A 25,579-nucleotide genomic window follows, 5' to 3' on the forward strand; every position below is an offset into this window, starting at 1 on the left:
AGGTTGAGAACATTTGCAATAGATGCTGGTCCAACGAATGAACAAAGGCCTGATGGATGGACCCGGATTTAGGTCGGCATTTCTAATCTATTTATGTGGGCGGACTCCGAACGGTGTGCGGCTCTGACCAACGTCTTGAACTTCTAGGTCTGATCTCTTGGCTCACAGAGAACGAGAAGCACCCACTCCGAGTCCCCCCAGAGAACCGCCCCCGCCCCAGCACCCCTGCACGCGCGGTGGGCGGAGCTTGTGTCTCTCACCACACCCACTGGCGTCCCAATCTTTTCCGCCAATGAACCCGCCCCCTCCGTCAGGCCCGGAGTTTCCATTGGCCTCTTCGCGCATCCATCTGAGGCTCTCGGCGCCTATTGGGCGAACTACTTGACCCCGGGTGCGCATCTTCCGGTGCTGGGAACGCGGCGCCATCGTATCCCTGCCGCCATTGCGCTGCGAGAGAAGCGGCTTCGGTGTAACGGGCTCTAGGGGTGCGTGCTGGGCTCTGGAGGCCGGGCCGCGGGGGGCGAGGGTGCTCTGTGGAGCGGCGGGAGGGGTTGGGCTGGGCTGGGTGCCGATCGCCGGGTGAGGCCGCCGGGGCGGAGGGCCCGCCTCCGCGACGCCTTCCTGCGGGCCCCACAGGCCCTATGCCGGTTCATTTTCCATGTCCACCCCTCTCCAGATTCCCCGGACATGGCCGGCGTATTTCCCTACCGAGGGCCGGGCAACCCGGTACCCGGCCCTCTAGCCCCGCTACCGGACTACATGTCGGAGGAGAAGCTTCAGGAGAAAGGTGCGGGCCCGGCGCGTGCGCGGCTCGGCGCGTGGAGGAGGGTGCCGCGGCCGCCGCGGGTTTGAAGCCCTCCCCCTCCGTTACTCGGTGTCGCGAAGGGTCAAGTCCCGTGCCAGCCCCATTTGTGTATTCCAAGAGCGAAGGCGTTTGAAGTGCCCCCTTTGGGCAGGAGCTGGTCCAAGCGTTGGGGGGTCTTATAGGGATGAAGACCAAGCGTATGCCTATAGAGATTTCATGGCAGCCAGGGGAGACACCATTAGAAAACACACACTTGAGAAGTCGGTCGCCTAAATCAGAACAGGAGCACACTAGAATAAAAGGCAGAGTAAGGTGGACACCTCCCTTGCGGGGTGCCCTGTCCCTCCCAGGCCCTGACAGCTAACCCTGGGGTATGTTGGTGGGGACCTTTCAGCCAAGGGGGTACAAGTCTGTTAAATTGAGATGCCTTTGTAGCCCGCAAGTGGCAGCAATTACAGGCCAAGCGCTATGCCGAGAAGCGCAAGTTTGGGTTTGTGGACGCCCAGAAGGAAGACATGCCTCCGGAACACGTGAGAAAGATCATCCGTGACCATGGAGACATGACCAACAGGAAGTTTCGGCATGACAAAAGGGTCTACCTGGGGTAAGGCACAGCTGGAGTTCTTTTGTGGTCAGTTTGGCCCCCTGGCCTGCTTGCAGTGTGAGACAGCTGCTTGATCATTTGGGGAGCCAACTGCGCAATGACAGCCGTCTTGGCCTTTGTGGAGAAAGAAGGAGCCACTAGGATTCAGTGGATAATTCGTAGGCTTTCCAATTATGGGCCTTATTGCTTTGATTCTTCTTTATCATTTTGTCCCGATCAGTGAACAGATTGAAACCCTGAGCGGGCATTTTATATTGGACAGCCTTAAAACCTCAGTGTCCGGCATTGAGGGGTTTGAAGTGTTTAATCCCTGAAGTCTGTATACTTTTGGGTTTCTTTGCTTCAGTAAGAACCCTGGTGGTGCATAGTGTTTCCCAGCTGGGCTGCAGTCGTCAAGGTTAGCAGTTTGAAACCACCAGCCGCTCCTTGGGAGACAGATGGGCTCTCTTCCTTAAAGAATTAAAGTTTCAGAAACTCACAGGAGCACTTCTAGTCTGTCCTATAGGGTCACTATGAGTCAGCATCGACCTGATTCAGTGAGTTGTGGTTTCTTTTAGTAAATTCCCATCTCATTGGGACACAAAATTGTTAGCCCCTTTTTGAAATGTTGTTAATTTAAGTTTCTATTGAGAATTATGCCAGGTACTGAGGAGCCCCAGTGGCGCTGTTGAGTAATTACTGGACTGTAACCGGAAGGTCTGCAGTTCAAGCCCACCAGCTGCTCCACAGGAGCAAGATGAGGCGTCACTCTGAGTTGGAATTGACTTGATGGCATTGGGTTTTTCATTTTGGATGCAAGGTAATAGCGATAACGGCAGTGAAGAAGACAGTAATCATCTCGACTTTCATGGAAATTACTTGCAGGCTAGTGTCCTGTTCCACATGAGACACATGGTTGAAATTGATGGTGAATATTTTTATTCATGAGGAGCTCGACCACAAGAGGGGGTGATTTAAAGGGACCGATAGCCAGTGTTGCGGGACTGTAAAGCTTAAGAGTGAAAGTGGTACAAGGTAAGGTAGGAGAGGGTTCGGCAGGGTTTCTGCTCACGGAGGGCCGTGTGTGCTAAGTGTGTAGTTTGGACGTGAGGCCGGGTTTTTGGTGGATGGTGGTAGTGTGACACCACTACCTCTCTCTTGAGTAGCAGAACGCCTTGCCTTTCCAGTCACCCTCTCTCTTCCTGATGCCACAGGGCCCTGAAGTACATGCCCCATGCAGTCCTCAAGCTTCTGGAGAACATGCCCATGCCTTGGGAGCAGATTCGGGACGTGCCTGTGCTGTACCACATCACAGGAGCCATTTCCTTCGTCAATGAGATTCCCTGGGTTATTGAGCCTGTCTACATCTCCCAGTGGGGGTGAGATGGGTTTGGAGTATTGGGGGGGGGCGTGCTAGCGGCTGCGGCGGCAGTGCCTCTACCACCTGAGGCAAAGGGTCGTGGCTGAAAATCACGAACCATTCTTGACTCCAGGTCCATGTGGATCATGATGCGGCGAGAAAAGAGAGACCGGAGGCATTTCAAAAGGATGCGTTTCCCCCCTTTTGATGACGAGGAGCCGCCCTTGGACTACGCTGACAACATCCTAGACGTCGAGCCACTGGAGGCCATTCAGCTAGAGCTGGACCCTGAAGAAGATGCCCCCGTGTTGGACTGGTTCTACGACCACCAGCCACTGAGGGATAGCAGGAAGTGAGTGATGGGTGGTGTTCCCCAGCAGGACTTTTGCAAACTGAGGAGCCCCGAGTGAGCTGTGGGGGTATAGGCTTGGCCGGCTGGTACCCTGACCTGATTGGGCCCCCTCTTTTTCACCCTAGATATGTGAATGGTTCCACGTACCAGCGTTGGCAGTTCACACTGCCCATGATGTCCACCCTCTACCGCCTGGCCAACCAGCTCCTGACAGACTTGGTAGATGACAACTACTTCTATCTATTTGATCTAAAGGCCTTCTTTACCTCCAAGGCTCTCAATATGGCCATTCCTGGAGGCCCCAAATTTGAGCCTCTCGTTCGCGACATCAATCTCCAGTAAGTACGTGTGTGTGTTTGGCAGAGAGCGGAGGGCTTTAGCCCCTTAGGTTAAGTGACAGCTACTCTGTCTCTAAGAGCCCAGGATAATTTCCCGACACGTGGGCTCATCCTTGATTTTGTACCCTAGGGATGAAGACTGGAATGAATTTAATGATATTAACAAGATCATCATCCGACAGCCTATCCGTACTGAATACAAGATTGCTTTCCCTTACTTGTACAACAACCTTCCACACCATGTCCACCTCACCTGGTCAGAGAGCTGGACCACACCTGGGGTGGGAGGTAAGTTGGGCCTGGGCAGGAGAGCTGTAGCTGACGCTGCTTTCCTTGCAGGTACCACACACCTAATGTTGTGTTCATCAAAACCGAGGATCCCGATCTGCCAGCTTTCTATTTTGATCCTCTGATCAACCCCATCTCTCATCGGCACTCGGTCAAGGTGAGGAGAAAGCAAGGAGATGGCAGGGACATTTGCTCTTGGTCATCCCAGAGCATTTTCTTGACCATGACTGAGGTGTTCCCAGATACAAACTCAACTTGAGAGAGAGGGTTTCTAACCTGTTCAGTTTTTCCCTTGAGTCTTGAGCTAATGGGCGAGTTCCGAAGTTGGCTCATGGCCAGGCTAGTGTAGAACCTTGGTCTCTGAGATTATCCACTTGGGCTTTCATCTTACCCAGCCTCGCCTCTTCATATAATCTTTTTCTGATCTCTTTCCAACGAGTCCTTTGAATGGCATGCATGTACCCCACACTTCAGCCATTTTATAGGGACTGATTCAGAACATGTCATCTCCCGGAAAGAAACCCCATACTCATTAGCAGTCTTTCTGCATGTATCCTCCACCTCCCCAGCCCTTGGCAACCGCTAACCCGCTGGCTGTGTTTAGATGTGCCCCTTCTGGGCAGTTCACTTGAATGGGGTCTTTTGTGATTGGCTTCTGTCATGCACAGTGAGGTGTGCAAGGCTTGTCTATGTCCCCTTGTGTTGTCCCTGGGAGCAGAGCTCATTCCCCAAGCCCTGTTTTCCGCCCTTGAGCAGGAGGTGCTGACTGTGTTTACCTCCGAAGGCAGCCTGGCTCCTTTGGGAGGCTTTTTTGATCGGGAGCCAGCCGGATTGGAAGGAACAGCTCTTTGCCCTCCTGGCTGGGCCGGGCCTTATTCTTTGCTCCCTTGGCCCCCTTTGCCCTGGCCCTTTAGGGCTTCTCTTGTCAGGCAGCCCAGTTTCCATGGCAGATGTAGCCACCGTGTTTGGCCCCAGAGGGTTCCCCTGCCATCCCCAAGCCTCTGCCCAGTTCAGTGGGAGCTGAGCCCAGGGGCTTTTCCTTCTTGCAGAGCCAGGAACCGTTGCCGGATGACGATGAGGAGTTTGAGCTCCCAGATTTTGTGGAGCCCTTCCTCAAGGACACGCCCCTCTACACAGACAACACAGCCAATGGCATTGCCCTGCTTTGGGCCCCACGGCCCTTCAATCTCCGGTCTGGCCGCACCCGCCGGGCCCTGGACATACCCCTTGTCAAGAACTGGTAAGTGCTCTCACCTGCAGGCGGTAGCGGCTACAGAGGCGAAAAGAGCCCAGCAGGATGGGCGTGTAGGCTGTGCCAGAGTGGCTGGCCGGAGCGAGGAGAAAGCGCTGGTGGCCTTGTTTTCCAGGTATCGGGAGCATTGCCCTGCTGGGCAGCCGGTGAAGGTGAGGGTCTCTTACCAGAAGCTGTTGAAGTACTATGTGCTGAATGCTCTTAAGCATCGTCCCCCGAAGGCGCAGAAGAAGAGGTAAGGTGCTTGAGAGCCCGTGCATGCTCCCATGTCTTCTGTTCCCAAGATAAGCAGCAGCCTAATTCCCACCCTTATTCCAACGCCAGGTATCTCTTCCGCTCCTTCAAAGCCACCAAATTCTTCCAGTCCACCAAGCTAGACTGGGTGGAGGTGGGACTGCAGGTTTGCCGACAGGGCTACAACATGCTCAATCTTCTCATTCACCGGAAAAACCTCAACTACCTGCACCTGGACTACAACTTCAACCTCAAACCTGTCAAGACGCTCACCACCAAGGTGCCCGCCCTCGGACCTTCCTGCCGGGGCTTCTAGCTTCCTGGGTGGGTGGCGGTGCTGCTCGGGCCCTTGAGCAAGAGGGACATCGAGTCAGGATCATGGCTGATGTTGCTTCTCTGTGCCCTCGGCCTCGCCTCCAGGAAAGAAAGAAGTCTCGTTTTGGGAATGCTTTCCATCTGTGCCGGGAGGTTCTGCGCCTCACGAAGCTGGTGGTGGACAGTCATGTGCAGTACCGATTGGGCAATGTGGACGCCTTCCAGGTGAGGCTAGGTATCCCCGAGCCCTGCCCGGTGGGGTGGGGGGTGGGCTGAGGCTAGAGGGACGCGTGCTGACCCTAGGGTCTTTGCGTTGCAGCTGGCTGACGGGCTGCAGTATATATTTGCCCACGTGGGGCAGCTGACGGGCATGTACCGCTACAAATACAAGCTGATGCGGCAGATCCGCATGTGCAAGGACCTGAAGCATCTCATCTACTACCGCTTTAACACGGTGAGCCCCTGTCCTCGCAGACGCCTCCTCACGTCTGTTTCCCTTTTGTGCTCAGTCAAGACCGGGAGACGCTCGGGGCCTGTCAGCGCTGCCCTGCCTTACCTGTTGAATATCAGCACTTCCCTCCCAGCACTCGTGTAGGTTCCACGAGGGAATCTTTCTCACGTCCTGGTTTCTGCTAGGGCAGAGACGCTTCTCACGTACTGCGTCTCTCAGGTGATGACGCGCGCACCCTGGCCCCCATTCTCACCTGGTCTAAAACAACTGCTAACGTGTGTCCCTGATTTCTGCTTGGACTTGTAGGGTCCTGTGGGGAAGGGCCCTGGCTGTGGCTTCTGGGCTGCTGGCTGGCGGGTCTGGCTCTTTTTCATGCGCGGCATCACCCCTTTGTTGGAGCGATGGCTGGGTAACCTCTTGGCCCGGCAGTTTGAAGGTCAGTGTTTTTCTTTACGTCAGAAGGTCCAGCTCATTGCTTCATGGTCAGTTGTGCGTGTGTGTGTGCGTGCGTGCGTGCGTGTGTGTGTGTGTTTCTGCCCCGGCTCTGCCCTTTGTGCCTCTGAGAAGCCCTGCTTGTTGAGTTTCCTGGAAAATGCCCTTCTCAAAGGAAGGAAGCCGTGCCAGTGTCTTGCCCTCAGTAGCTTAGGTGTGAATACCTGAAGTGGCTTGTCTTTGACCTGTGCTGGTCACCTAGACGCCTTGTTAAAACACACTGCTCTCGGGGTAACCAGTCATTGGAGTCATGGGTTTGTGAGGGGCAGGCAGGCAGAGACCCTTGTTAACAGCTGGAAATCTGGCTTTCAGTCACCACTGGCCATTCCTTCACTTCCAGGGCGACACTCGAAGGGAGTTGCAAAGACGGTGACAAAGCAGCGAGTGGAGTCCCACTTTGACCTGGAGCTTCGGGCGGCTGTGATGCATGACATTCTGGACATGATGCCCGAGGGTATCAAGCAGAACAAGGCGCGGACCATCCTGCAGCACCTCAGCGAGGCCTGGCGCTGCTGGAAGGCCAACATTCCCTGGAAGGTGCGTGTCTTCCCCGCTCCCAGTCAGCCTGCGAAGCTCTCTGACCGGGACTAGGGCAGTGGCCTCTGGCCCCTTCTTTACTGTGCGCTGCTCTCTCAGGTCCCAGGGCTTCCGACACCCATAGAGAACATGATCCTTCGCTACGTGAAGGCCAAGGCCGACTGGTGGACCAACACAGCCCACTACAACCGAGAGCGAATCCGCCGCGGGGCCACCGTGGACAAGACCGTTTGCAAGAAGAACTTGGGTCGGCTCACCCGGCTCTACCTAAAGGCCGAACAGGAGCGGCAGCACAACTACCTGAAGGTTCGGCCAGCAGGCTATGCCTCGGGCGAGGGGCGGGCAGGAGAGGGGTCGACGTGAGTTGTTTCTGGGGCCCCTGCGCTGCCCTGGCTGATGACCAGGTGCTCCTGTGTAGGACGGCCCTTACATCACAGCCGAGGAGGCGGTGGCAGTGTACACCACCACTGTGCACTGGCTGGAAAGCCGGAGGTTCTCGCCCATCCCCTTCCCCCCGCTGTCGTACAAGCACGACACCAAGTTGCTCATCTTGGCCTTGGAGCGCCTCAAGGAGGCTTACAGGTGAGGGTGGACGAGTTGCTCCCGAGAAGGCGGCAGCCTCAGCGTCCCACGGAAGCCGGGTCAGCCTCTAGCCTTGATGGGGGTTGCTTCCTCCGGGTTTGCCCATCCTCCTGTCCTGTCTTCATTTCAGCGTGAAGTCTCGGCTAAACCAGTCCCAGAGGGAGGAGCTGGGGCTGATCGAGCAGGCCTACGACAACCCCCACGAGGCGCTGTCCCGCATCAAGCGTCACCTGCTCACCCAGAGAGCCTTTAAGGAAGTGAGTTGAGATGCTCGCCCCGAGGTTTTCCATGGCTGTGGCATACGTTCGTGGCACCCAGAATGACAGGTTGCCACAAGTGGTTGGTGGATTGGAGTGAGCCGGCTTCCCTGTCCCACAGGTGGGCATTGAGTTCATGGACCTCTACAGCCACCTCGTGCCAGTGTATGACGTGGAGCCCTTGGAGAAGATCACCGATGCCTACTTGGACCAGTACCTGTGGTATGAAGCTGACAAGCGCCGCCTTTTCCCACCCTGGATCAAGCCTGCCGACACGGAGCCGCCGCCGCTGCTGGTTTACAAGTGGTGCCAAGGTAAACGATGATCGCCCCCGAGAAATGGGCTTGGGGTGAGACGGTGTCCCCGTTACAAGTCTCATCTATGCCGGGTGACTGGCTGGCCCTCTTGTTGCATCGTAACAAGGAAATTACATTGACGTCAAACTGAACCAAGCCGCCTCCACGGTACAGCTGAATGAGTGGATTGGCAATGGGATCGAGTTAGTGCGAATGACGGTGGTGATTATTGGGAGCCCTGGTGGTGGCATGGTGGGCTACAAATTGAGCTGTGCTCACCATAAGGTCAGCAGTTCAAAATCCCCCACCAGCAGTTCTGTGGGAGGAAGGCGAGGCCGTCTGCTTCCTAAAGCTAGTCTCAAACCCACGGGCAGTCAGGGGCAGTGTCCTCTACCCTGGAGAGTCGCTAGGCGTTGAATTGGACTCGGGGGCGGCGAGCTCGAGAGCGTGAGATTGTCGTAGCGTGCTGGAGCCCCTCTCTGCTGCTCTCCAGGCATCAATAACCTGCAGGACGTGTGGGAGACCAGTGAGGGCGAGTGCAATGTCATGCTGGAGTCCCGCTTTGAGAAGATGTACGAAAAGATCGACTTGACTCTGCTGAACAGGCTGCTGCGGCTCATCGTGGACCACAACATCGCCGACTACATGACGGCCAAGAACAACGTGGTCATCAACTACAAGGTGTCTCTCGGGGCCCCGGAATAAGCAGTTGTGGGGGGAGGTGTCTGGCCCTTTGGGTGACGGTCTGCGGTGGATTGCTGAAGCGTTGTCCTTTCTTTCTTTCTTCCTTTCCAGGACATGAACCATACAAACTCGTACGGGATCATCAGAGGCCTGCAGTTTGCGTCGTTCATCGTGCAGTACTACGGCCTGGTGATGGATTTGCTTGTACTGGGACTGCACCGGGCCAGTGAGATGGCTGGGCCCCCACAGATGCCAAATGACTTTCTCAGTTTCCAGGACATCGCCACCGAGGCTGCCCACCCCATCCGCCTCTTCTGCAGATACATCGATCGCATCCACATTTTCTTCCGGTGAGGCCCTGCCTGCATCCTTGTCCCTGCAGGGTGTTGCGGTGTGTGCCCTGCCTCTGAAAGTGGCTTGGCTGGCTTGCTGCTGGGGTTGGGGCTCTGGAGAGGGCTGCAATCCCTGAGCATCCTGGGTTGTCAGCAGTGCTTCTTCCCCGGGTGTAGGTTCACGGCCGATGAGGCGCGGGACCTGATCCAGCGTTACCTGACTGAGCACCCCGACCCCAACAATGAGAACATCGTTGGCTATAACAACAAGAAGTGCTGGCCCCGAGATGCCCGCATGCGCCTCATGAAACACGATGTCAACTTGTGAGTCACTGTAGGGGCTGTGGACCCAGAGGGCAGTTGAAAGGGAGTTAAGAGCTTGCTTCCTGGGTGCTAGCCCTCTGGCTGATGAGACCACGTGTTTCTTGTGAGCAGGGGTCGGGCAGTGTTCTGGGACATCAAGAACCGTCTGCCGCGGTCCGTGACTACAGTTCAGTGGGAGAACAGCTTCGTGTCCGTGTACAGCAAGGACAACCCCAATCTGCTCTTCAACATGTGCGGCTTCGAGTGCCGCATCCTCCCTAAATGCCGCACCAGCTACGAGGAGTTCACCCACAAGGATGGCGTCTGGAACCTGCAGAACGAGGTGCTGCCTTGGGAGGGGCATATAGGCTGGGGCAGGTGCTGGGGGCACACCTCTTTCAGCAGAGCCCCTTTAGGTGGGCAGGGCTTAGTGGAGGCAGGGACAAGTTGACCTTGACCTTGGGGTTTAGGTGACGAAGGAGCGGACTGCTCAGTGTTTCCTGCGCGTGGACGACGAGTCAATGCAGCGCTTCCACAACCGAGTGCGGCAAATTCTGATGGCCTCGGGCTCCACCACCTTCACCAAGGTATGTGCTGCCCTGGGTGCAGCGGGTTCGTCCCCTCTCAGCTCCGTCTGCACTTTACTCTGCTTTCTGCCCTGCTGTTTGCTGCTGTCCCGTCCCTATGCCGTGGGACGGGACAGCTGAGTGTCCCGTCTGCTGGGTGGCTTTCAGAGAATGCCCAGGAGGGGTGCTAGCAGCTTCCTCCTGCGCGGCTGTGACTGTTAGATGTTGGGCATCCCTTGTGCATCTTCTACGGTCTCGTCCAAGTCTTAGAGCTCATCTTACCGAGTCGTCTGCATACCCATTACAAAGCAGGCACCCTTCGATGGGTCAGTTCCTAGGCCCTTTCTTCCAAGGGCCAAACCCGAGGGCAGTTGCGATTTAGAACTGGCTGAGGCTGTGTCGAACCGTCAAACGTTCATGTGTGCTTTAGAACACCTCACCCTGCTCACTCCTATTTCCCTTGTCCAGCTCTCAAGTGCCTTGAACTCCGTGTAGGGGGCTTTGTGGTTTCCAGTTAGGTTCCAGTTAGGATGCATTTTGTTGTGTGAATGATTGTTAGGTAGAATATCTCCTGATACCTTTTCCTGGTGTGCAGTCAGCGCTCGTTGGTGCCTCCCCGCTCCAGGGAAGAGGCTGGCGTCCCGTGGCAGGCAAGTGTGCAGTGGCTCCGAGGCTGCGGTCGTCCTGGCCACTGGATGCCAGTCTCTCTCCCTCATCCAGGCGCGCCAGAAGAAATGGCCGGTGGGGGGGAGCGCAGGAACGACTTTCCTTAAGCCTGAGGGTCCATAACGGTGGGTGCTTGGGTTCTGGTTGGTTTTAAGTTCAGGGAAATTTGGGGACTTAGGAACACCAGGAGGTGAGCTTAGGAAAACGGGCAAGAGCCAGACAGACCGTGGTGAGCATTGGGAGGCCTTGTTAAGAGCCTCTAAGGACTACACTTGAGAGTTGCATTTTTCAGATTGCTGTTAGGTGGTTCACTTTGGGAGCTGCATGATGGGTGTCTGGAGCCGGGGGGGGGGGGGTTGGATGGGAGACGTGGTTTGTGGATTACTGCGGAGCCCTAATAAGAACGAGGAGAACAGACGGATCCTTTGAAAGTACGGCATTGTGAGTGTGTGTACATGTGCACGCGCCCCCGTGAGAGCGCACGCATCAGGAAGGTTTACAGAGTAGCTCATCAGTTTTCCATTCAAGCCCCCCCACTCATGGATTTCAGTCCCCACAATGCCCCATCCCTTATCCCACTTCTTCCTGTCCTTCCCGTTCCCTTTCCTCCTTTCCTGACCCTTTTGTCCTTGGGTTACTGCTGTGCTTTTGACCTTAAGTGATTATTTTATTCTGAGTTATGTATGTCTCCTTAGTGCGGCGGTTCTCAACTGTGGGTCTCGACCCCTTTGGGGGGCGAACAACCCTTTCACAGGGGTCGCCCATTTCATAACAGTAGCAAAATTGCAGTGATGAAGTAGCAACGGGAATAATGCCATGGTTGGGGGTCACCACCACATGAGGAACTGAACGAGAGGGTTGCGGCCTGAGGAAGGTTGAGAACTGCTGTCTTAGTGTTACTGTTCTCCTGGGGGACCTATTATTTGGCTGAAAATTGAGTTGTGGGGTTGAGTTCATTTCCAGACATGAAGGATGGTCCAGAGTCATGGTCTGAGGGGTTCACCCCAAAAACCAAACCCCCTGCCACCAAGGCAGTGCTGACTCATTGCGACCCCCCTGTGGGTTTCTGAGACTGTGGCTCTTTACAGGAGTAGAAAGCCCAGTCTTTTTCCCTCAGAGCTGCTGGTGATTTCAAACTGTCCACCATGGGGATTGCAGCCCAATGCATAACCACTACACTACCAGGGTTCCACTAGTCTATCAAACCAACTTGTCTGAACTCTTTTAAAAGTTTGAACTTTGGCCCCGTTTTTCTCCCACTCCGTCCACTTTCTGATGTGGCCCCTTTCAGAGTAATTGTGGGAGCTGGGCACTGTCCAGTTCTTCTGGTCTCTGGATTGTGGCAACTGAGTGGCATGGTCTGTTCTGTTCGTTGTTAGTCCACTGGACTAATTGTTACTATGTATCTTTGGTTTTTATCACTGAATGTACATGTCCCCCCGGGCCCAGTGATGTGTTTCCTCATGGTGTTTGGTTGTGTCTGTGAAGTTTTCGGACAGTTGCCCTTGTATGTCATACCACATTCATGGCTGTACTTGCAACCGAGGTGAACACGTGTTTTCTGTCAAATACAGACATCTGACGGTTTACTCCCACCCTTGTTTCGCCTGAGGACTTGTCCACGCATCTCCTCGGAAATCACTGCGATTGCAGACGGTCTCTAACAGCATGCGCCTCTCGTTTTTAACCCTGTCCCTCTTCCCAGCCTCTTCAGTAGTAACCTTCGTCATTCTTTTGCCACCTACTGTCTTACTGTATGTTGCCTTCCCCTTTCCCCCAAGTCAGCGTTGCTCTCTGTTGGCTGCTTCGTTCTAGCTTAGTCCCTCCTAGGGAGCAGCCGGACGTTTCTTTCCGTGGGAAAACCCTTGGCTTTTTACAGGGTGGTCTCTTCACACTCGATCTTTTGTCATCGACCAGGTTCACTCGGTGTGATGCCCTCCAAGTTCGTCCACATTGAGGTGTGTCACAGATCTGCCCTTTTCAGCCTGTGTGGCGGCGTTCTTTTGTGTACAGGTCCCCTGGTTGCTCCATCCGTCCATCAGCAGCAGGGTGGTTTCCATCTGTACTCTGATGAACATGGGTGTGCATATACGTACTCATGTTGGGATGCTTATTTCTCTGGATATGGACCAAGCAGAAAATGGGATTGTTGGGTCGTAAACAGTATTTCTGTGTCTCACTTTTTTGAGGAAATGCCTTATCTTTTCCCACCAAGAGAACTGGATTTTGATGGGATGCTGGGGAAAGAGTTTATTCTTGGGCACTGGTAACTAGGTGCTGCCAACTCCAGAGAGGCGTAGGAAGAAAAGTAAAATTATGTAGGTCAAAGGAGGTTGAGGTTCCAGAGGACATCTGGACAGAGGTGACCCGTAAACTTTCTTTTGTAGCATACTTCTTCCATTGCAAGATGTGTGTGTGTGTGTGTGTGTGTGTGTGTGTGTTAGTTTTTAATGGAGCTGAAATTGGGGTGTGCCTAAATTAAAGTTGGGTCATACTTCAAAGGGTAGTTCTCCCCCCCCACCACCACCTTTAGTAGTGTCTATTAAATTGGTGATCACTAAGATTTGATGAGAAATGGTGTGAGTACCTTCGTGATCCCTTAGGACAGCAGTTCTCAACCTGGGGGTCGAGACCCCTTTGGGGGACCACCGACCCTTTCGCTGGGGTCGCCTAAGACCATCGGAAAACACATTTCTGATGGTCTTAGGAACCAAGACACTGCTCCTCTATCTGTCTCCTGGCGGGTCCGCCCACAAGCAGATGTGCTGATCTGCTGAGAAAGAAGCTATCTCAACCTTCACACTGACGTTGGCTTTTTACACATACTGTCACAAAATGTAGCAGTGTGGTTTCCTGTTTTTATATGAACACTGTTAGCCATGCTACACTATGTTCCAAGACAAAATTTCGTTTGTCATTAGAAATAAATATTTCACAGTATATAAGTACATACTGTTTTTGTGATGAATCACTATGCTTTGATTAGTTCAATGTGTAAATGAAAATACATCTTCCATTTCAGATATTTACATGATTCATAACGTTAGCAAAATGACACTGATGAAGTAGCAGTGAAAATAATTTGATGGTTTGGGGGGGTCATGACAACATTAGGAACTGTATGAAAGGGTCGCGGCATGAGGAAGGTTGAGAACCACTGCCGTAGGAGGCTTCTGTTGAGTGCGCAAATGAAGGTATTTCTCAGTCTGAAATAAGGACTCGATGCTATGATGGTACAGATTGAAGACTTGTCAGCATAAATGTGGTGTCGAAAGGTCAAGAGTAGGAGATCGTCCAGGGAAAGTATAACAAGGGATATCAGAGCAGAGGGACAAGTGTGGGGACACTACGGAGCAGTGTGACCATTCGGGAGAGTGACCATGGAAGCCAAAAGCCAAGGCTGTCGAGAACGCGGGTCCAGAATTGAGGCCAGGGCTCACCGGTGTCCGTTGCCTAAGCGCAGGCCGTGTAGATAAGGACTGGACCGTGTCCGTTGGATTCAGCAGTTAGGACGTCACTAGTGACCTTAGGGGAGCTGTTTCAGAGGTGCTGGGCCCCATCCAGATGGCAGTGGGTGAGGTTTATGGGAAGGGAGGAGGTGCAGGCCAATTTGAGTAAGAGAAGGAACGACATTAGACGCCACCTAGAGGAAGACCCACGTCAGGGCAGGTGCTTTGAGCACACATCCTCAAAAGCCGGAAGGTCGGGCGTGTGGGGGTGCTCAGTAAGAAGCGATCAGGGCTGCTCAGTGTGTCTTGGCTGGATTCAGGGTCTCTGGGTCAGAGTGGACTTCAAGAGGCGGGGGAGGAACTGAGGGGGTGGTTGACAGGTGTGCCAGGGTTCAAGAAAGTGAACACACCAGGTGAGGTGCTCTCTTCCCCGACAGGATGGAGAAAAGGAGATGACAGCGCGGCTGGAGATTGGGTTGTCAGAGGGTGTCAGTGGGGTGCTGAGTCTGGGCACAAAGGAATATCACAGATGCTGGGCTGTATTGGGGCCTGGGATGGGAAAGGGGCGAGAAGGAAGAAGTCCGTGAAAAAATGTGGGGATAGGGTAACAGTACATGTGTGGGACTTAGCAGTCTGAGTAGTGGGGGCGAGTCTACATGAGAGGCTAAGGGAGATCATGGTTACACACAGTTTGGAATGTCACTGGGTTTAGATCACAACACTGGAGTTGGGATGCTAAGCAGGTTACTTACTGTGGGCTTTAATTCCCTCTATAAAGTGGGGATACAGAGCCAGGGGCTTGAACGAGTATGAAGTGGGCAATGCATATATCAAGTTGAGTTATATTACTCAGAATTTGCTTTATCAAGGCTTATCTTCATTCATCAGAGGCACTGGACTCAGAGTGTAAGTAGATAATTCGATCATTGGAATTGTTGCCTGGTGCGACTTAGGATAAGGCTGTTCTTGCACTAAAATGTCTTGGTCCAGTTGTCCAGTGTTGACACGGAAAACCAAGCTGGGCATGGTCTGGATTCAGACCCTCCAAGATTGGCTTTCCTTAATCACTGCCACCACCGGAACTCTGGCCTTGCATGTGTGTGCTTGCTCCTGGCTTACTGTCCAGCCCTGGCTGGGACTCAGCACCCGTTCGTCATCCAGGATGGAGGAGCACTTGGCCAGGAGGAAAACAGGAGTGCGCCCGGGTGGAGAATCTGGAGTACAGCTTACTCCTCTCCAGGAAAAGCTCCGGGGACAGTGCATAACAAACCATGCAGCTGACAGCACCCCCCTGGTGCGGGGAACTTACCACTCCTGAAGGGTGCCCTGCGGAAAGTGTATTTGCCATTATCGTCAGGTGGCTGCTGTTCTGGCCCCCGACCCTCCTTGCTCTAGACCGGCAGCTGTGGTGGTCGTACCTTGAAGCTAGATGGATGCTCCTTCTGGCTTGATGCTTTGCTTCTGGCTGTGACTTCATGGGAAACCCATGGGCAGTTCCTCCCAGTCCTCCGAGGGTCGCTGTGGGGCAGCCTGCACTCGCTGGCAGTGAGCTTGTTTGTTTTATTTCGCCCTGCCTGAGTGCTCTTGCTCAGGGCAATTTTCTATGGTGGTTCCAGCCAACTTAATCTCCCACTTAATTGCCCAGAACATTTTGGTTTTTTCCCTTCTCCGTAATGGTTTTGGTCTACTACTTCTGTTAATGACTTGGAAAGGAGCATTTGGAAGCTCCAGCTACGGTTGTGAATTCCTCCTTTCCGCTCTGGGCGGTTTTGTTCTCTCCATTTTGCCGCTCAGCACATGCACCCTGAGGATCTCTGAGGGAGCTGAGTAGTAGTGTGGTGATTGGTTATGAAATGCCCCTCTCTCTTCCTGGTGGTGATCTGTTTTGGAGTCTGCCCGGTCTGGTCTCAGGAGTGCCGTTCCAGCGTTGTGTGGTTGGTCCTTTTAACCTACCCATGGCTTCGAAAACTATTTTGATCTTTACCTGGCGAGTGAGCTAAACACTTAAATTTAACGTCATTCGTTATCCATGAGTCTACCCTCACACTGTTTTCTGTTTGTCTTACCTGCTGCTTGCCGCTCTGCTCCCTCCTTTCGGCCTTCTGGTGGGAGGAGGGGTTTCGTGACTCCACTCGATTAGCTGTATGGTTTTGTGGGGACGGGGGTTTGCGTGGCTGGCTTGAAAAGGTTTGTGGAAAACATGGGATTTGAGGGGATGGGCTCTTGAATAGGGCCCTCGCCTTGTGGTGTGTACCCTTGAGAACTGCCCTGGGGGTCTGCTCGGCTGTGATCTCTGCTGATGGTTTCCAGCTCGTGCTGCTGGTGACCGTTTCACAGTGGTCAGCCTTCTCGTCATGCCCGATCTGTCTGTTCTCTTCCCATTGATCCCGCCTCCCCTCCCCTGACCTCCTGTCTCCTCAGCTTCTCTTTTGCTCTCTGGTGATGGTGTTGATTTTCTGAGCCATCTCCTTAGCTGGAAGACGGGTAGGCCATTTCCTTTTTTGCAACCAGGGTGGATGGATATAGCTGACTGTATCAGTCATCCTCAGCCCCTGCCCTCTCCCCGAGTCATGTGAATGCCCTGTTCTCCTCGGGCTTCAGATTGTGAATAAGTGGAACACAGCGCTCATCGGCCTGATGACATACTTCCGGGAGGCCGTGGTGAACACCCAAGAACTGCTGGACTTGCTGGTGAAGTGTGAGAACAAGATCCAGACACGAATCAAGATTGGCCTCAATTCCAAGATGCCCAGTCGCTTCCCCCCTGTTGTGTTCTACACCCCGAAGGAGTTGGGGGGCCTCGGCATGCTCTCCATGGGCCACGTTCTCATCCCCCAGTCTGACCTCAGGTAGGCGTGGCCAGCAGTGCTGCTGAGCCCAGTTGCTTAGGCCCTGAGGGAAGGGGGGTTTTTTAGCCTCTTCCCTGGCTTTCTAATCGTGGTTGGGCTCTCTAAAATAGGTGGTCTAAGCAGACAGATGTGGGCATCACACACTTCCGTTCAGGAATGAGCCATGAAGAAGACCAGCTGATTCCCAATCTGTACCGCTACATCCAGCCATGGGAGAGCGAGTTCATCGACTCTCAGCGGGTCTGGGCCGAGTACGCACTCAAGAGACAAGAGGCCATTGCCCAGAACAGGTGGGCAGCCAAGAGGGGATTGCAGTCCGGGTCGGGGTGGAGGGTGACCAGCTTCTGAGCCCTGTGTGAAGGCTGGGGGCAGAGCATCTCATGCCAGGGGGCTTCAGAACGTGCATGAAGAGGAATGGAAAGATAGAGGGGTTTTTCCGTGAGCTTTGTGGTGTTCGTGGAGACCTGGACTTAGTTAATCCTGGCCATCCAGGAATGCTGGGCTCTTCTTAGGAGAGTGTGTTTGATGGGGAACCCTTTTCTCCTTGGCAGACGCCTGACTTTAGAAGACCTGGAGGACTCGTGGGATCGCGGCATTCCTCGAATCAACACCCTTTTCCAGAAAGACCGGCACACCTTGGCCTACGATAAGGGCTGGCGTGTACGGACTGACTTCAAGCAGTACCAGGTACGTGGAGGGGCGGGCGGTAGGAGAGTGTTGTCCCTGAATCAGGAGCGTCCATGGCTGCGATGGGCTGTCTAGGGCAGAAGGTTCCAGAAGCTTGACTGGCTGCCTCCCCATCCAGGTTTTGAAGCAGAACCCTTTCTGGTGGACACACCAGCGGCACGACGGGAAGCTGTGGAACCTGAACAACTACCGTACAGACATGATCCAGGCCCTGGGCGGCGTGGAGGGCATTCTAGAACACACGCTCTTCAAGGGCACCTACTTCCCTACCTGGGAGGGGCTTTTCTGGTGAGGATCCTCTTCCTGTCTTGCTGGTCTGTCCGAATCCCAGGAGGTCGCAGAGCTCTGACCTCGCCGCTCTCGTGTCCATCTCAGGGAGAAGGCAAGTGGCTTTGAGGAGTCGATGAAGTGGAAGAAGCTCACAAACGCACAGCGCTCGGGGCTGAACCAGATTCCCAACCGCAGGTTCACCCTTTGGTGGTCCCCAACCATCAACCGAGCCAATGTGAGTGTGATTGGTAGACGTGGGGGCAGAAAACACAAGTGTTGTAGGGGACGCGTCTTAACCTCCAGTTTCTCCTCCTCCTCCTCTTGTCAGGTGTATGTAGGCTTTCAGGTGCAGCTGGACCTGACAGGTATCTTCATGCACGGAAAGATCCCCACACTGAAGATCTCGCTCATCCAGATCTTCCGAGCTCACTTGTGGCAGAAGATCCACGAGAGCATTGTTATGGACTTGTGTCAGGTGGGCTGGAGTTGAGGGGAGGGTGGGGGGGGGGGCGGCGGCACAAAAAGCACCGGGTCAGCCTGCTCCTCCTCCTGCTTGGGAAATCCCCCCGGAACTCGGAGCACAAGACCTGTGCGGTGGTCGTGGTCCCAGTCCACCGTGTCTTGACTTCCCCAGCCCTCCCTCGAGGGTGGCTTTTGGAGCCGCAGGCTTCATCTCTCCACTTGGGCCTGCAGGTGTTTGACCAGGAGCTGGACGCACTGGAAATTGAGACCGTACAAAAGGAGACCATTCACCCCCGGAAGTCCTACAAGATGAACTCATCCTGTGCCGATATCCTGCTCTTTGCGTCCTATAAGTGGAATGTCTCCCGGCCTTCGCTGCTGGCCGACTCCAAGTGAGTGCTTTAGGACTCAGCTCTACCCCTTTGGGGACTGTCTAAGCTCAGAGGCGTTACGACCTCTGGATCCTGTCCGCACCCTCAGTCAGGTCTGCCCAAGCTCTGGAGGCCTTGCTGCTCTGAAATAGGCCGAGGAATTGCGATTCTGAAACGAGGAGGAGTAGTGTAGTGGTGAGGGACTTCTGGCTGTAGGGACATCTTCCTTCTGGGGATTTCAGTGACACTTTCCTAGGATGCTGAGCGCCTGACCCCTCTCTCCCCGCAGGGATGTGATGGACAGCACCACCACCCAGAAGTACTGGATTGACATCCAGCTGCGCTGGGGGGACTATGACTCCCATGACATCGAGCGCTACGCCCGGGCCAAGTTCCTGGACTACACCACAGACAACATGAGTATCTACCCCTCGCCCACCGGGGTGCTCATTGCAATCGACCTGGCCTATAACCTGCACAGGTGAGTTGGGGCTCGCACTGAAAAGTACCTATGTGTTTTGTTGTTAGGGTTTTCACTTGCACCGCTTTCTATATGGATTTGCCACTTCGGGACATTTCTTCTTCCCCCCCAGGACATCTTATAGAAGGGAAATCACACCATCTGTGACTTACTTTTCTCTTGGTCTCCTTTCACTTCGCCAAATGCCCTGTTTGTTCCCCTGGTAGCAGCTATCTGTGCTTCTCCTTCGGTCTCTTTTATGGCTGTCTATTATTCCCTTGTCTGGCTCCGTTCCACAAGTAGTAGTGCATCAGCTTGTCTGCCTTGCTGTAGCCTGGTGTAACTCTCCTGGCCTCCTGTTTCCCTCACAGCGCCTATGGAAACTGGTTCCCCGGCAGCAAGCCTCTCATCCAGCAGGCCATGGCCAAGATCATGAAGGCCAACCCTGCCTTGTATGTGCTGCGGGAACGGATCCGCAAAGGGCTGCAGCTCTACTCATCCGAGCCCACTGAGCCCTATCTGTCCTCCCAGAACTACGGCGAGCTCTTCTCCAACCAGATTATCTGGTTTGTGGACGACACCAACGTCTACAGAGTGACCATCCACAAGGCGAGTGCTGAAAGCCGGCAGGGGGAGGGGGGGCAGACTGGGATGAGGGTACGGGGTTTGTTTCTCGGCTGAGCTAACTAGCGTAATTCTTCTGCAGACCTTTGAAGGGAACTTGACGACCAAACCCATCAATGGGGCCATCTTCATCTTCAACCCACGCACAGGCCAGCTCTTCCTCAAGATAATCCACACGTCTGTGTGGGCTGGACAGAAGCGTTTGGGACAGGTGAGCAGATTACAGAGCAGAGAGGCTATCGCACTTAGCTGTGCACATCTGCTGCTTCTGTGGAGGGCACGCTGTTTGAACTTGCTGTATGGAGAGCTGGAGAGTGAGGTTCTTCATCACCTGACACCTGGTCCCTCGGCTTCCCTGAATCTCCTCTCCCTGACCTGTCACGCACAAGGCAGCCAAAAATCTTCCTGAAGGGAACAGATTTTCTTGAACCATCGCTTATACCAAATCACTTCTCTCCCGCCGAACCTGTCATAGCATGTTCCTTCTCGCTAACTTTAGCTTCTTTGGCTCCCTGGACCCTTACTTGTGGCTGGCCGGGCTCTCCGCACCCGGCCACGTTTTCTCTACCTTATCGCCAACTGCCTCTTGCAGTCAGACCAGGGTCCTAATAACCCAGTGGTTGTGTATTTCCACCTCCGTGGCTTTGCTCCTGTTTCTTTTAGGATGAATCCCCTCCCTCCTCTGTCAGTTGCAGTTTTACTCCTCCCTAAGAGCCGTTGCTTAGGGCAGACTTTGATGAGCGTAGTAGCCTTCCTTTCTTCGTCTCTAAGCTCCTCGTATGTGGTAGAGCCCTTAGTTATCTGTCGACTCACTAGTTCAGCACTTTGTTTTCTGTTGACTCATTTTCTTGTGTGAGTTTTGTCTGGTTACTAGATTGAAAACTCCTTTGGGGTAGGGCCATTTGATATCCTGTACCGCCTGCCTTGCTGCCTGACACTCAGTAACACGGTTTGATTGGGCTTGTCTGGAGGGCGGAACCACAGTCCCCATGCTCCTCTCCCCTGTTGCCTTGTAGCTGGCTAAGTGGAAGACAGCTGAGGAAGTAGCGGCCCTGATCCGATCTCTGCCGGTGGAGGAGCAGCCCAAGCAGATCATCGTGACCAGGAAGGGCATGCTGGACCCGCTGGAGGTGAGGCTCTGCTGGGGTGACAGGGTTGGACAAAAGAGCTTCTAAGCCCCGAGGCACTCTTTCTAACCATGGAATTGATCTCATCTCAGGTGCACTTGTTGGACTTCCCCAACATTGTGATCAAAGGGTCAGAACTACAGCTCCCCTTCCAGGCTTGTCTCAAGGTGGAGAAGTTTGGGGACCTTATTCTTAAAGCCACTGAGCCTCAGATGGTGCTCTTCAACCTCTATGACGACTGGCTCAAGACGATCTCATCTTACACGGTACAAAGCCACTTCAGGGAAGGGGTCGCAGACGCTGGGAGGACTGCGTGCAGAGTCAGCACAGATTCTGGGCCCTGGCTTTTCCTACAAGCCCAGGGAAGCCGTTCTCACGTCTTCAGACTGTACATAGAGGGCGAGCTGCTCTGTGTGTGATGTGGACTCACTCGTGCTGGGCTAGGTGGGCTTCATAGTTTGAAGACACAGTGGGGGTAGGTGAAACAACAGCTTCAAGTAGTTGACTTCCTCTCACTCCCCCACATCTCTTCCCAGGCTTTCTCCCGTCTCATCCTGATTCTGCGTGCCCTGCATGTGAACAATGACCGGGCCAAGGTGATCTTGAAGCCAGACAAGACCACGATCACGGAGCCACATCACATCTGGCCCACGCTGACCGACGAAGAATGGATCAAGGTGGAGGTGCAGCTCAAGGACCTGATCTTGGCTGACTATGGCAAGAAGAACAAGTGAGCCGGGAGAGGGGGTGGCTTCAAAGTGTGATTTTTGTATAGATGCGTTTAGGCTCAGAAGGGTCTGCAGGCCGCCTGGAGAGAGCAGTGTTTCTGTTCTGGTCTTCCCTCTGTGTCCCTGACTTGCTTTCAGTGGAGGTGTCGTTGCGATCTTGAGCAGGCAGCTCCTTCCAGTCCATATGTTAAAGCGAGCATATCCCTTTCCGTCTCTCCACACTCTCCTTGTCATTCTGGCAGCCAGGATGGCTGTAGATATCCACGTATCCCCGGTGGTGACAGTGCCACTGAGGTTCATCCTGTGCCAGGGCACCTGTGTGTCCAGGAGCAAAGGGGGATGTGGTGGTGCTGAGCGGGAAGGGCTCCAGAGGAATCTTCTCCGTGAGGTGACAGCCAAGGGTTGTCTGGGGCAAGAGTGTGGGGCTTCCCTGTCTCACAGAGGCAGAAGGGACCCCAAGGGGAAGGGAGCCCTGTGATGTGACGCAGACTGTCCCCACAGTGTGAATGTGGCATCACTGACACAGTCTGAGATTCGAGATATCATCTTGGGGATGGAGATCTCGGCCCCGTCCCAGCAGCGGCAGCAGATCGCTGAGATCGAGAAGCAGACCAAGGAACAGTCCCAGCTGACCGCCACGCAGACGCGCACCGTCAACAAACACGGCGACGAGATCATCACCTCCACCACCAGCAACTATGAGACCCAGACCTTCTCATCCAAGACCGAATGGAGAGTGAGGGCCATCTCTGCCGCCAACCTGCACCTAAGGACCAACCACATCTACGTGTCATCCGATGACATCAAAGAGACTGGTTACACCTATATCCTTCCCAAGAATGTACTTAAGAAGTTCATCTGCATCTCTGACCTCCGTGCCCAAGTGAGTGAGGGTGCTCAGCTTGCTCAATCTGTGTCCCTGGAACCAGAGGTGCTGGTTTCAGAGCGCAGACGAGGACTGGCACAGTGGTCAGGAGGGTGCCCCCCACCACAGAGCTGTGCTAGTTAGGGGACTGGTGAAGTGACCTCAAAGTTGTGGAATGAGAACTAAGAAGGGGCTTCAAATAGTTCATGGGAGGGGGGAGGAGGGAAAAAGAAAATAATTAATGGGAAAACGGCATGGAAAGATCACAGAATTTTCCCTTGACCTTTGTGGAGTCCCTCTCATATATTAGAAACCGAGTCATGTATTAATCGTAGGTAATGCCGTGCTGTGAGTCTGGGGAGCTAAGGATGCTATAGAATACAAAAAGCCTTGGGGAAAGAAAAGCAGTTGTCTGCCTCATGTCACTCACACCAGGAGTGTCTTAGTGGACAGCTGGAGAGTATACAGAGGAGGTATGGTCATAGCACTGGGTGGGCTTCTTCAAGGAGACAGAACACGTGGTCACTTGTTGCCACGGGCACGGCAAACGCCAAGTCGAGCTGGCGAGGAAGTATTTGCCTGAATAGGAAGGATCTGGTCTAGAGACTTCCTAGAAAACAGGAAGACGAAGATCGTTGGCAAAGAATCAGAAAGGTCATTCAGAACCAGCAGTGGCAGGTAGAATAGGAAAGATAATCCATTTTGCCCAATAAGAGAAGTTTCTGTTTTTATACAAGTCTGTGTGTGACCCTCGGGTTGGTGGGTGAGGATGACGGTAGATGGGTCTGAGGCAGTCACGCTCGGCCTCAGGGCAGGGGACAGAGGAAGCACAGAGCTAGCAGTGCCAATGCTGGGCTTGTAATTCAGTTTGGCCCTGGCCCCTTGTCCCCAGATTGCAGGTTACCTGTATGGGGTGAGTCCCCCAGATAACCCCCAGGTGAAGGAGATCCGCTGCATCGTGATGGTGCCTCAGTGGGGCACCCACCAGACTGTGCACCTCCCCGGCCAGCTGCCCCAGCATGAGTACCTCAAGGTGAGCGGTGCTGGTGGAACTTGGGTGGGGAAACCGGGCTTCCTGTTAGCAGCCTGGTGGAGAGGGGCGGGCATGTGGTTCTTGAGTAGGGAATCCTGTTTGCAGACAGGGCTACAAGCCAAACTCCGCTGCTCTTGGTCCACAGGAGATGGAGCCCTTAGGCTGGATTCACACTCAGCCCAATGAGTCTCCCCAGCTGTCGCCCCAGGATGTTACTACGCATGCCAAGATCATGGCTGACAACCCGTCTTGGGATGGCGAGAAGACCATCATCATCACCTGCAGGTGCGTCTGGGAGGCAGTGTGGTGGAGCAGGCCCAGCAGGCTGGACTCCAAATGGTGACCTGCGTGTTGATTCTGGGCTCCTCCTTCCTGCAGCTTCACGCCAGGCTCCTGCACCCTGACGGCCTACAAGCTGACTCCCAGTGGCTACGAGTGGGGCCGCCAGAACACAGACAAGGGCAACAACCCCAAGGGCTACCTGCCCTCGCACTACGAGAGGGTCCAGATGTTGTTGTCTGATCGCTTCCTTGGCTTCTTTATGGTCCCTGCCCAGTCCTCCTGGAACTACAACTTTATGGGTAAGTGGAGGGCAGGGGGCCCTGGGGGGGCTTTGGGCCCACTGCAAGGCTGGCGATTTAAGCCTACCAGCAACTTTGTGGAACAAAGCTGAGGTGGTCACTTCTGTAAAAATTTAGTCTCGGAAACCTCATGTAGGGTTGTGAGGTAAAATTGACTCAGTCAATAGGTTTGGGGTTTTTTTTGGGGGGGTGGGACTTGATGTTGGTTGGTGAGCACAGGGAATAGGGTGGGAAGGAGTTACATGATCACTGTTCAACCTTGGGGCCTGGCTCTGGCTCGGAGATGGCCAAGGACCCAGGCTGGGTGAGAAAGGCAAATTCCTGCATACCTTTTTTTATTTATCAGTTTCATTGGCACATAGCTGATATATATACAATTCAATAGTCACATCAAGAAGAGTAGTATAATCGTCACCACAATAAGTTTTAGAGCATTTTCCTTATTCTTGTACTCATAGTTTCCCCCCAACCTCCCCTGCCATTAATCCAGTTATTTCCTGTCTAGATTTACCTATCCTGGATTTCATATACCAAAACACTAGCAACAATAATACAACAGATAAACGCCCCCATTGAAAAGAAAGCAGAAAATATTAAACACTAGAACAAACTTAAATGACTCATAAGGGAGATCAGGTCACAGGGTGCTAGATTTTAACCTAACTGCATCTACCACAATCCGTTTTCTAATGTGTTCTGCATGATAGCAAGACTCTTCACACCCTGGTCCATGGTCAGAGGGGAATTGTTTCACCAGGGATCTGCTCGATCCATGTGCATTTATTTCCCCTTCACTTTTTATTTTATGAAACAGAAACCACGGGGCAAAAAACCCAAACCGAAACCCAGAAACCACATTAAACTGGGTCAAAGGGAGATCAAATGATAAGATTATACATTTTGACCCAGCACCTTGGCTAACATTTGATGTTTCCTCCTGCCCCAAGGTGTCAGGCATGACCCCAACATGAAGTACGAGCTACAGCTAGCAAACCCCAAGGAGTTCTACCACGAGGTGCACCGGCCGTCGCACTTCCTCAACTTTGCCCTCCTGCAGGAGGGCGAGGTCTACTCTGCCGACAGGGAGGACCTCTATGCCTAGGTGCCGCCTCACCTGCACAGGACTCCTCGCACACCCACCCCAGACAAGCTGCTGACATTCAGCAGCATGGCCCGTGTGCCCCATGTTGTGCGTGTTTTTGTGTTGTTGACCTCCTGGTGACTTGTAATCCCCAACAAAGTGTAACAATAAATTTTGTATAAATAGGAGTCTTTTTTTTTTCCTTTTCAATTTCCCCTGAGGTCATACTTTGTGTGGAGGGGCGTGGGAAGCTGGGCTGGCCTGGGTCCCTTGGCCACAGCCCCGTGCTGAACTCAGCA

The 25,579-nt window shown here is 53.8% G+C and overlaps 1 protein-coding gene across 1 annotated transcript; it reads left to right on the top strand.

The window, feature by feature from the left end:
* The first annotated feature begins 348 nt into the window (after positions 1-348).
* Positions 349-25,468, top strand: PRPF8 (pre-mRNA processing factor 8). The gene is made up of 42 exons (XM_075561221.1): positions 349-485; positions 677-787; positions 1,241-1,409; positions 2,603-2,767; positions 2,882-3,100; positions 3,226-3,438; positions 3,569-3,694; positions 3,778-3,883; positions 4,776-4,966; positions 5,094-5,213; positions 5,303-5,492; positions 5,633-5,752; positions 5,847-5,981; positions 6,285-6,414; positions 6,811-7,007; positions 7,107-7,313; positions 7,426-7,589; positions 7,720-7,846; positions 7,968-8,160; positions 8,636-8,823; positions 8,938-9,176; positions 9,336-9,482; positions 9,594-9,804; positions 9,932-10,048; positions 16,744-16,991; positions 17,102-17,281; positions 17,543-17,678; positions 17,797-17,966; positions 18,054-18,183; positions 18,277-18,423; positions 18,642-18,802; positions 19,071-19,262; positions 19,613-19,850; positions 19,948-20,076; positions 20,882-20,995; positions 21,085-21,258; positions 21,529-21,722; positions 22,222-22,603; positions 23,478-23,618; positions 23,764-23,903; positions 23,997-24,199; positions 25,147-25,468. Exons 2-42 carry the CDS (start codon positions 688-690, stop codon positions 25,299-25,301), a joined length of 7,008 nt encoding a protein of 2,335 aa, XP_075417336.1. The 5' UTR covers positions 349-485; positions 677-687; the 3' UTR covers positions 25,302-25,468.
* The last annotated feature ends 111 nt before the right edge of the window (positions 25,469-25,579 follow it).

This window comes from Tenrec ecaudatus, chromosome 10 (genome assembly GCF_050624435.1).
Source record: "Tenrec ecaudatus isolate mTenEca1 chromosome 10, mTenEca1.hap1, whole genome shotgun sequence".
Taxonomy (NCBI): domain Eukaryota; kingdom Metazoa; phylum Chordata; class Mammalia; order Afrosoricida; family Tenrecidae; genus Tenrec; species Tenrec ecaudatus.